This window comes from Takifugu rubripes, chromosome 1 (assembly GCF_901000725.2).
Source record: "Takifugu rubripes chromosome 1, fTakRub1.2, whole genome shotgun sequence".
Classification (NCBI taxonomy): domain Eukaryota; kingdom Metazoa; phylum Chordata; class Actinopteri; order Tetraodontiformes; family Tetraodontidae; genus Takifugu; species Takifugu rubripes.
The window spans coordinates 1,234,043-1,244,042 of NC_042285.1; the positions used below are offsets into that span (position 1 = coordinate 1,234,043).

The window sequence follows — 10,000 nt, forward strand, 5'->3', positions numbered from 1 at the left end:
CCCAAGCGTGAGACCTTTGATCTCACCTGGCCTCCTCGCTCCATCGGGGTCAGGCCTGACACAGAGGGTGAAGCTCCTCCCCCCCATCTTTGATGCCTCACAACATGCTGGACACGAGTCCTGTGATGGTGGGCTCGCCCCTGCAGAACCTTGGCCATAGGCCCGGTTCCCCTCCCAGAACCTTGGGCCATAGGCCTGGTTCCCCTCCAGAACCTTGGCCGTAGGCCCGGTTCCCACGCAGAACCTTGGCCGTAGGCCTGGTTCCCCTCCAGAACCTTAGCTGTAGGCCCATCCCCTGCAGAACTTGGCCGTATGCCTGGTTCCCCTCCAGAACCTTAGCCGTAGGCCCGGTTCCCCTGCAGAACCTTAGCCGTAGGCCGTTCCCCCAGAACTTAGCCGTAGGCCCGGTTCCCCTCCAGAACCTTAGCCGTAGGCCCGGTTCCCCTGCAGAACCTTAGCCATAGGCCTGGTTCCCCGCAGAACGTTGGCCGTAGGCCCGGTTCCCCTGCAGAATTAGCCGTAGGCCTGGTTCCCCGCAGAACTTAGCCATAGGCCGGTTCCCCTGCAGAACCTTAGCCATAGGCCTGGTTCCCCTGCAGAACCTTAGCCGTAGGCCCGGTTCCCCTGCAGAACTTAGCCATAGGCCCGGTTCCCCTGCAGAACATTGGCCGTAGGCCCGGTTCCCCTGCAGAACCTTAGCCATAGGCCGGTTCCCCTGCAGAACTTGGCCGTAGGCCCAGTTCCCCTGCAGAACCTCGGGGGCGGTGCGTCCGCCGGGGTTTCGTTGGCAGCGTTCTGGAGGTGATTTCCGCTGATCCGTTTTGTCTTCATGAAACTAGGCGAGCGGGTTCTGGCGAGCGGTCCGTTCCAGGCTGCCGCTGGATTTCACCCTGCTGGAGTCCGGCAGCCTGCTTCATTTCGCCCTCGCACATCTCCGACGCCGGCAACCTACACCTGCATGGCGAGCAACTCCAGGGCATCGACGAGGCATCGGCCCGACCTCGTGGTCTGGGGTGAGCAGATGCATGCTGGGAATATCGCCTGCAGGATCGAAGAGGGGATGTTTTTGTTTCGAACTTTTTTTTATTAATGATTCCTTCGATTTTCCTCTGCGTCCCGTCAGCTCGTACCGATCACCACAGCCGCCGCAGGACCAGAGCGTCATCAAAGGAACGAAGGCCTTCATGACCTGCGGGGTCACGCACGACCCCAGCGTGGCGGTCAGGTGAGGGACACGGACGCCGGAGCGCTTTGGCCGGAATGACCAGCGCCGGCTTTGTTTCCAGCCTAAGGGATTAAAAGGAAAAAGACGAGTCGTTAATGCCTCTCAGGCATTTGTTTACCCACAGCTGTGACCCCCCCACTGGGTCCCGTTGTTGCCTTTTTTAATTGCCCGGAGACAAGAACGCTCCCGGAGAGACCCAATCGGGATCCAATCGGGATCCAATCGGGATCACCGCGGATGAAAATAACGTCCACCCGCCCGTGTCGAACCTCCAATAGGGAACAAAGCCCAAAGATTTCCGAGCCTCTTTCATGGATCACTTCCTGTTTACCTTTAATTGTTAACAATTTACTACCCAGGCCGGCGGTATTTATCACCCCCCCCCCACTGTTGCGCTCTCACACATAAACACAGCTCTCAACATGGAACTCCGTGTCCCCGCCTGCACTCGGTACCGTCATTAGGGAACAGGAAAGTCCCGGAGGTAGCTCCAAACGGGAGGGAGGGGCGGGCGCCATCGGTGCTGATCAGTAGGCGCTCCTGGATCCGGCGGGGAGGCTCCGATGGGGAGATCTGGAGGAGAGGGTGCGAAAAACAAACTGACCCTTCTTCTGTAGCTGCGACGGGATAAAAGATGTGGGAATAGTGACTGTGGCAGCGGGGAACGGCTGCTCAATCCCGGCGGCGATCCGCTTTATTGGAGTCCGAAGTTAGCGTTAGCATGCTTGACTTCCTCCCACGTTAGCTTTTACCCTCCTCGGTTCCGACCAGGCGCCTCTGAATATGGCGATCTTTATAGCGGTCTCGGGCTGATCCGCCTGATCTATTCCAGGCACGTCTGGGACAAAGAGGGATCCGTCATCAACGTCCAGGCGATCCCACGCATGCGGATGGATCCCGACGGCACCCTTCACATCTCCCAGACCTGGTCGGGCGACATCGGCACCTACACGTGCCGAGTGACCTCGGTCGGAGGCAACGACTCCCGCAGCGCCCACCTGCGTGTCAGGTAAGCCCCGCCCCCCGCCCCCCTGCGACGCTCCGCCTGCTCCCACCTCTCACTCATTCCCAATGAAATAGCACCCGCACTTCCTCCGCTCGCCATCTCTCTCCCCGCACGTCTGTACTGGGGCTTTTTTTGTCTGAAACTTGCCCTTCCTGCCCTTTTACCCCCCCATCATGACTTGTTTGCCGTCCTCGCCGCCTCTCCTGCTTCATCTTTCTGTGGAAACACACCTGGATTTAGCCAAGAACGCCCTGACACAGATCCTATTATTTTGCCTTTTGCCCCCCCCCAGGCAACTGCCCCACGCCCCCGAGAACCCCACCGCCGTGTTGAGCACATCTGAGAAGAGGGCCATCGACCTGGCCTGGGCCAAACCTTTTGATGGCAACAGCCCCCTCATCCGCTACATCCTGGAGGTGTCGGAGAACAGTGAGTCCAGATCCCGTGGCGGTTTTGGGAATTTTTTAGGTTCCTTTGATGTCTTGTTACGCGTGAAGCAGATGCAGCCAGTGAAACAGAATTCCGAAGCGGGATTGATGGTGGAGCTAATTACGGATCTGTCAGGGATGTCGGCTGTTGTGATGGACGTGCGATCGGCGTGTTTAATCTAAGCCGACGCCGCCGTGTGATCCGTGGCGCGTCGGGCTTCTCCGGCGTTTTTATTTATTTCTTTTTCAGCGAATTAGACTTTGAAATGTTGACCCCGCCGTGACTGAAGCGGCTGCGGAGGCGCGAGCACGAAATTCCCTCCTGGATATTAGCCAAATTGCTTTTAAGTGCTGGCCTCAGCCACGAAATTTCAATTTTACAGGATGTGAAGCTAATTAGCGAGCGCGCTGCGCAGCAAGGTGAGAAAACGAGCGCTTCCCTTTGTTCCAGACGCTCCCTGGGCGATCCTGCTGGCCAGCATCGAGCCCGAGTCGGCGGCGGTGACGGTCAACGGCCTGATCCCCGCCCGCTCCTACCAGTTCCGCCTCTGCGCCGTCAACGACGTCGGGAAGGGACAATTCAGCAAGGAGACGGAGCGGTGAGCACTGGCCACGCCCCCTTCAGGGTTGGACACACCCACACTGACGTTAATTCTGAGGTTCTGCTCGTAATATGGGCGGAGCTGTAGCCTCTCATGCTGCCGCCACCCACACACACACACACACACACACCCCACACACCACACCCACACACACACCACACACACACCTTCTCTGAGGGCTCCTGAGAACGTTCCCTGAGTTAGTGTTGAGTTCCTCGTGGACGGTTCCCTCACGCCTTCTGGGTGTGGGCTAAAATAGCCGCGTTCCACAGGAGGAGGCTCTAGACTCCCTCCCTGGGTCCCACAGCGGCACCGACCCAACAGCTTCGGTCTTTCCTCCGGAATGTCGAGCTTTTGAAGGCTTTAAGGGTCTCTGGTTTGAAAGTTCTCCGGGCTTTCCTTGTGTTTCCAGCGTCTCCCTCCCAGAGGAGCCGCCCAGCGCTCCTCCACAGAACGTCATCGCCAGCGGCCGGACCAACCAGTCCATCATGATCCAGTGGCAGCCTCCTCCGGAAAGCCACCAGAACGGCATCCTGAGGGGCTACATGGTCCGGTAAGAATCCACGCGTCCCTCTCACAGAGCGAGATGTTCAACAGTCTGGTTTTCAGAGCAGTGGTTCAGTTCCCAGCTGAGCAGGTGAGTGTTGTTCTATTTGGAGCCCACCTGTAGAGAAAGGCGCCTCCTGGCCACCCAGAGTCCCGTCATTAGTTCCTCCTCTATCACGCGGCGCTGCAATTAGACAGAACGGAACCTTAATGGACTTCAGCCGTAAACTCCTGCAACTCTAACCAGCAGACTCAGCAATATGGCAAATTGGAAATAAATCTTGTAAACATGTAATTAGTTGGGGTTTCTGTCAGGCTTTTTATTCATTACATCCAAAGGCAACAGCAGGTGTTTTCCCCGGAACAGTCGGAAAATGGCAGCTTTGCCGGCGCTCTGTCGCCCCCTAGCAGGATGTTTGCAGTACTGCAGCCTCACTCAACCCAACGATCTGCTGTTTGCTAGGTACCGACTGACCGGGCTGCCGGTGGACTACCAGCTCAAGAACATCTCCAGCCCAGACGTGACCAACCTGCTCCTGGAGGACCTCATCATCTGGACCAACTATGAGATCGAGGTGGCTGCTTACAACGGGGCGGGTTTGGGCGCCTTTAGCCACAAGGTGACGGAGTGGACGCTGCAGGGAGGTGAGCGCTCGTCCTCGGAGATACCGGCTGATGCTGGCTCTGTCAGGGGCCAAACCAAGCAGAAGTGGGATCTTTCAAACTTGTCCCCCCCCCCCCACCCCCCCCCCCCCCCCCCTCACAGTTCCCACCATCGCCCCGGGGAACGTGCAGGCCGAGGCCATCAACTCCACCACCATCCGCTTCACGTGGGCCGCCCCCAACCCTCAGTTCATCAACGGGATCAACCAGGGCTACAAGGTCAGCAGCAGCCCCCCCACCCCCCCCAGTGACAGAGGTACCAAGCGTCCTGCAGGGGGCGATGGCGAGTCACACCATGTGTCCCCTGAGCTCCAGTTTTAGTCCGATCATTAGCGTCGGTGCTAGCCCGTCTGTGCCAACGTGATCTTTGCCGGTAACAGCAAACAGCTTTGCTAGCGTCGTTACCTTGATGCGTCAATCAGATACATCAAAGTAAAACACGTCCCTTTGATGAGAAGAGCATTTGAGTCATTCTCATTACAGCGGCCTGCCATCGGAGGTCATTCCGGGCGATTCCGGCTCGCATTCAGGCTCTCGTGGCGTTTCATTTATATTCCGCGCGCTAACGTTCAGAGTTTTATCACTGTGGATGCGACGTCGGCTGTTTCCATCGGATCGCGGCGTCTTCCTGGCGCCGTCGGGACTCATCACCGGAACACTTAGTTGGTCATTCCGGGTCCCATTTGTAGATGCTACACGGCCTCAAATCATCAGCATGCATGATGGGATGCCATCATGCCTCTCCCGGGCCTCGGCATCGCTCGCTCGCTCGCTCTTCCCGCTCTTCCCGCTCTGCTAGCGGAGTTTTTCCGCCATCCCAGGGAAAATCTCCTCCGGGCATCTTGAGAAATGCGTTTGGCAAAAGCGTCTCGTGTGGATGCCGATGCGGAGATCCCGCTGGCAGCTTCACGGAGCAACTCCGGAGGGACTCATTCCTCTTTTCCCTCCTGTCTCCTCCAGCTTCTCACCTGGGAGCCCCACAAAGACAAAGACGTTGCCATGGTGATAGTGCGACCCAACTTCCAGGACAGCGTCCACGTGGGCTACGTGACGGGTCTGAAGAAGTTCACCGAGTACTACACCTCGGTGCTGTGCTTCACCACCCCGGGGGACGGCCCCCGCAGCCCCCCCAGGGCCGCCCGGACGCACGAGGACAGTGAGTTCTTCGCCGCCATCCATTATTCATCCGGTTGTGCGGAAGTGCTAATGATATTCCAGCCGGTTCCGTCGTAATTGGGCCCAACCCTCGGAGATGATTAGCCGGCGCTTTAGCCGTTTTTTCCTCCGCGTGTCATCAGACAGTTTTGCCAGCAATTACCTTGTTTGTGCCGCGGTTTTATGTAAACACGTTTAAAATGCAAACGGTCCCGGCGTTCCGGCCGCGTCCGGCTCCGCCCGCGGGCGAATTTGCTCAGTTTGTAAAGGGTCTCGGACGTGCTCTGCTCTTTATTCCCGGCAGCCCCCGGCGCCGTGGGTCACCTGAGCTTCACCGAGATCCTGGACACCTCGCTCAAGGTCAGCTGGAGCGAGCCGGGCGAGAAGAACGGGGTCCTCACAGGTAGGGTCACACACACACACACACACACACACACACACACACACAGATACAGCAGACGTTGGTTTGCTAACCACCCCAGTTAGCGCCCATTCCAGGCGGCGGCGCCATGAGAGGCGAGGCCGCGTTCGCTGTGCCGGGTTTATTTTTGTCAGGGTCGTGCAGCAGCTCCGGCTCATCGTACGCAGCAGCAGCGGCGCAGCAGCGGCAGCGCAGCAGCGGCGCAGCAGCGGCGCAGCAGCGGCGCAGCAGCGGCGCAGCAGCACTCGTCAGAGCAACACAGGTTCCTGCATAAACATGGCAGCGGAGAAAGCTCCGCCTCCGCCGCCGCCGCCGAGCTCGGAAAATCTGTCGCACACAAAAGGCTCCGCTCTGGAAGACACGGGCCTTTGATGGTCGGGAAGCGGATTTTCCCGAAACAAACGTGAGGAGCAGCTGCCGAATGATCGGATTGTTTAAAGAGGAAGGGGAAGATAACGGAGCGTCTCCGCTTCCCTTCAGGGTTCAGAGGAATCCGGCGCGTTCCTCTGTGGGGAGATCATTAAACTTCGCGTTCTGGCTTTATTGATGGTGTTCTGTACCTGAGCGGGAGTGCGCCGCAGCTCTTCAGCTGCTCCTCTCAACCCCGATTCCCGGGAGGCGCTCCGCTCTTCGGAACACCTCTTTTCATGCGGCAGCATTGATTTATTAAATTAAGAAGCTCTCCAGTCGCTCGGAGTAACAAAGCCCGTCGCAGCGCCGCCATCAATATTTCAGTGTTTGCAAAGGCTGGCGTTCGACGGCATTTTCAAAAATGTCGGCAAATGTGTTTTTAGTTGTGGCGTGCTCATCGGGGGGGTTGAGGGTGGGGGGGGGGGGGTGACGGATCTGCCGCTGCCTAATGCTTCATGTAATCACAAGAAAAGCGCTGCTGGCCAAGGAGTTAATTGCATTACCTTTGAGAGGTTAATAGAGAGAGAAAGTGTGTGTGTGTGTGTGTGTGTGTGTGTGTGTGTGTGTGTGTGTGTGTGTGTGTGTGAGTGTGAGAGAGAGAGAGAGAGAAATGCAGTAAGGCATAATCACAAAATGATTCAATTTTTGATGACAAAGTTAATTTAATATTTGCATTAGCCGCATAGCGTGTTAGCCGCATAGCGTGTTAGCCGCATAGCGTGTTAGCCACATAGCGTGTTAGCCGCATAGCGTGTTAGCCGCATAGCGTGTTAGCCGCATAGCGTGTTAGCCGCATAGCGTGTTAGCCACATAGCGTGTTAGCCGCATAGCGTGTTAGCCGTAGCTACAGCATTGACCAGAATCTCCTCGCCGCTCCTCAGGTTACCGAATATCCTGGGAGGAGTACAACCGGACCAACACCAGGGTCACTCACTACCTGCCCAACGTCACCCTGGAGTACCGGGTCACCGGGCTCACGGCGCTCACCACCTACACCATCGAAGTGGCAGGGATGACGTCCAAAGGCCAGGGCCTGCTGTCCTCCTCCACCATCTCCTCGGGCGTCCCACCAGGTCGGACACCGAGCACTGGAATGTTCCATCCTTCCACGGTTAAAGTCCCAGTTTCAGGTCGTTTAAAAGTGAAGTGATGTAGAACTAGAGGCACCTTTATGAGCTGACGTGGGTAAGATGACGTCACGTGACCGGTAGCGAGCTAGGAAGCGGGCGCGCTCGTTACCGTGCACCGTCGTTAACGCACAAATGAAACTAGACCGTTCCACGCTCTGAATGTTACAGTGGGAGCTGCGTGAGTGTTGTTTAAAGCTGAAATTTACTCTGCTGAAACATAAAGAGTCAATAATGTTGCAGTAATAATGGTGCAGAATAATGATAACCAGGAAACCATTAGAGGCAATTACAGCGCTGCGTTGTGGGCGCTGATATCTGGGCGCTTCAGAGCACACACACACACACACACACACACACACACACACACACACACACACACACACACACACACTCACAAAGGCAAATAGGTGTTTGTCTCCAACGGCAACATAACAGTCAGCCATTAGATTTAGAGGTGGTCATTTTTTCTTCTGCTCATATAATTTGCATTTCATTCTGGATAAATATCACCACATTAAAACAATCTGGGTGTGTGTGTGTGTGTGTGGGGGGGGGGGGGAGGTTAGTCGCAGTTTCAGCCTGTTGACACACAAAAAGCAACACTTCTGAAGTTTGGTAAATGTAGTTTTATCTGTGTGGCCACACGAGGGCGCTGTGAGGAAGCCTGTTTTCCAGAGAGGGGCAGTAAAACTACCCTCTGTCAGCTTTGTATCTGCCCTCTGCCCCCTCCCAGAGCTCCCTGGCCCCCCGACCAACCTGGCCATTTCCAACATCGGCCCGCGCTCCGTCATCCTGCAGTTCAAACCCGGGTACGACGGCAAGACCTCCATCTCCCGCTGGCAGGTGGAGGCTCAGGTGAGTGCGCTGCGTGCTGCCCTTGGGGGCGTGGCCAGGCCAGGCCAGGTGATAACTGTCCTCCTCTGGTGTCAGGTGGGTGTGGTGGGAGACAATGAGGACTGGGTGATGGTCCACCAGGTGTCCAGCGAGCCCGAGGCCCGTTCCTTAGAGGTTCCGGGTCTCAACCCGTACACCAACTACAGGTACGGCCCGGCGCCTCTGCCGCTTCCCTCTCTGACGACACCACTCACCGATGATAACGACCTTGTGCCGCTTCCGAATCAGGTTCCGCATGCACCAGGTGAACATCGTGGGCACCAGTCCTCCCAGCCAGCCCTCCCGGAAGATCCAGACCCTGCCCGCGCCCCCCCGACATGGCCCCCGCCAACGTCACGCTGCGCACCGCCAGCGAGACCAGCCTCTGGCTGCGGTGGATGGTGCGTAGAACCTGCCCATACGGGTCGCCGTGTTCCGGTTCCCCGCGCTGACACTGGCCTCCTCTCCGTGTTCCCAACCAGCTCTGCCTGAATGGGAATACAACGGGAATGCCGAGCAGGTGGGCTACAGGGTGCAGTACTCAGCCCGCGTGGGCTCGCAAAGCCGGGCGCTGATCCACATCGTCACCGACCGGCAGGAGAGGGAGTTTACCATCGAGGACCTGGAGGAGTGGACGGAATACGAGGTCCGGGGTCCAGGCGCTGAACGGCATCGGGATGGGCCCCTGGAGCCAAGCCGGTCCGAGGGAGGACCAGGGAGTCTGGTGAGCCGTCGGCTTCACTCTCTGACCGGCACCACTAAAACTGTCTCTGGTTCCACCCAGAATTCTCACAATCCGGGCTGCTGGAGCGTCTGTTGGGACGGGTCAGGAATAACTTTTGACACGTTCCCATTTCCCAAATTTATGCGAATCTTCCGGCCGCTCGGATTCAGGAGAGAGCGCCGGCTTGTTCTCTGAGTCGGAGCAAATTGAGAACACATGTTCTCAGGAATGACCCCAGTCAGAAGGAGACAGTTCTTCTTCTTCTCCTCACCGGGCCTGCGCGGGGGTTCTGGGAAACCGGCGGTTCGGTGGGAACACATGATCCCGTGGGATCCCGACGTAACGCTCTCCCTTCTCCCCTCCAGTCCCCCTGTGTGGACCCACCAACGTCTCTGCCTTTGCCACCCACCTCAAGCAGCATCCTGGTACGCTGGTTCGAAGTCCCGGAACCGGACAGAAACGGGCTCATTCTGGCTACAAGGTCTGTTTGCGTTCCGCCGTGTCCACCGCGTCCAACGTGTCCAACGTGTCCACCGTGTCCATGTTTACATTCTTCTCCTCCTCTGGATCAGGTGGTTTACAAAGAGAAGGACTCCGACGGCGCCGTCCACTTCTGGACCGTGGAAGGGAACGCCACCCACAGCGTCCAGCTGACCGGCCTGGGCAAGTACGTGCTCTACGAGATCCAGGTCCTGGCGTTTACCCGGATGGGGGACGGGCGACCGAGTTCTCCACCCATCCTGGAGCGGACTTTGGATGACGTGCCAGGACCTCCGGTGGGCATCCTGTTCCCGGAAGTGCGGACCACCTCAGTCC

The 10,000-nt window shown here is 57.6% G+C and overlaps 1 protein-coding gene across 1 annotated transcript in view; it reads left to right on the forward strand.

The window, feature by feature from the left end:
* The window catches only part of LOC101068579 (protein sidekick-2), a 134,141-nt gene that overhangs the window by 109,161 nt on the left and 14,980 nt on the right, over positions 1 to 10,000 (forward strand). Inside the window, 24 exon segments of the mRNA XM_074084926.1 lie at positions 840 to 871; positions 873 to 914; positions 916 to 945; positions 947 to 1,021; positions 1,131 to 1,225; positions 2,058 to 2,234; positions 2,524 to 2,660; positions 3,111 to 3,258; positions 3,674 to 3,814; positions 4,271 to 4,452; positions 4,574 to 4,689; positions 5,431 to 5,626; positions 5,930 to 6,028; positions 7,339 to 7,530; positions 8,321 to 8,442; positions 8,518 to 8,627; positions 8,710 to 8,788; positions 8,790 to 8,865; positions 8,943 to 9,112; positions 9,114 to 9,155; positions 9,157 to 9,184; positions 9,550 to 9,590; positions 9,592 to 9,669; positions 9,757 to 10,000. The exon segment at positions 9,757 to 10,000 is cut by the window's right edge and continues 45 nt beyond it. Of these exon segments, the coding sequence (XP_073941027.1) occupies positions 840 to 871; positions 873 to 914; positions 916 to 945; positions 947 to 1,021; positions 1,131 to 1,225; positions 2,058 to 2,234; positions 2,524 to 2,660; positions 3,111 to 3,258; positions 3,674 to 3,814; positions 4,271 to 4,452; positions 4,574 to 4,689; positions 5,431 to 5,626; positions 5,930 to 6,028; positions 7,339 to 7,530; positions 8,321 to 8,442; positions 8,518 to 8,627; positions 8,710 to 8,788; positions 8,790 to 8,865; positions 8,943 to 9,112; positions 9,114 to 9,155; positions 9,157 to 9,184; positions 9,550 to 9,590; positions 9,592 to 9,669; positions 9,757 to 10,000 (2,652 nt within the window).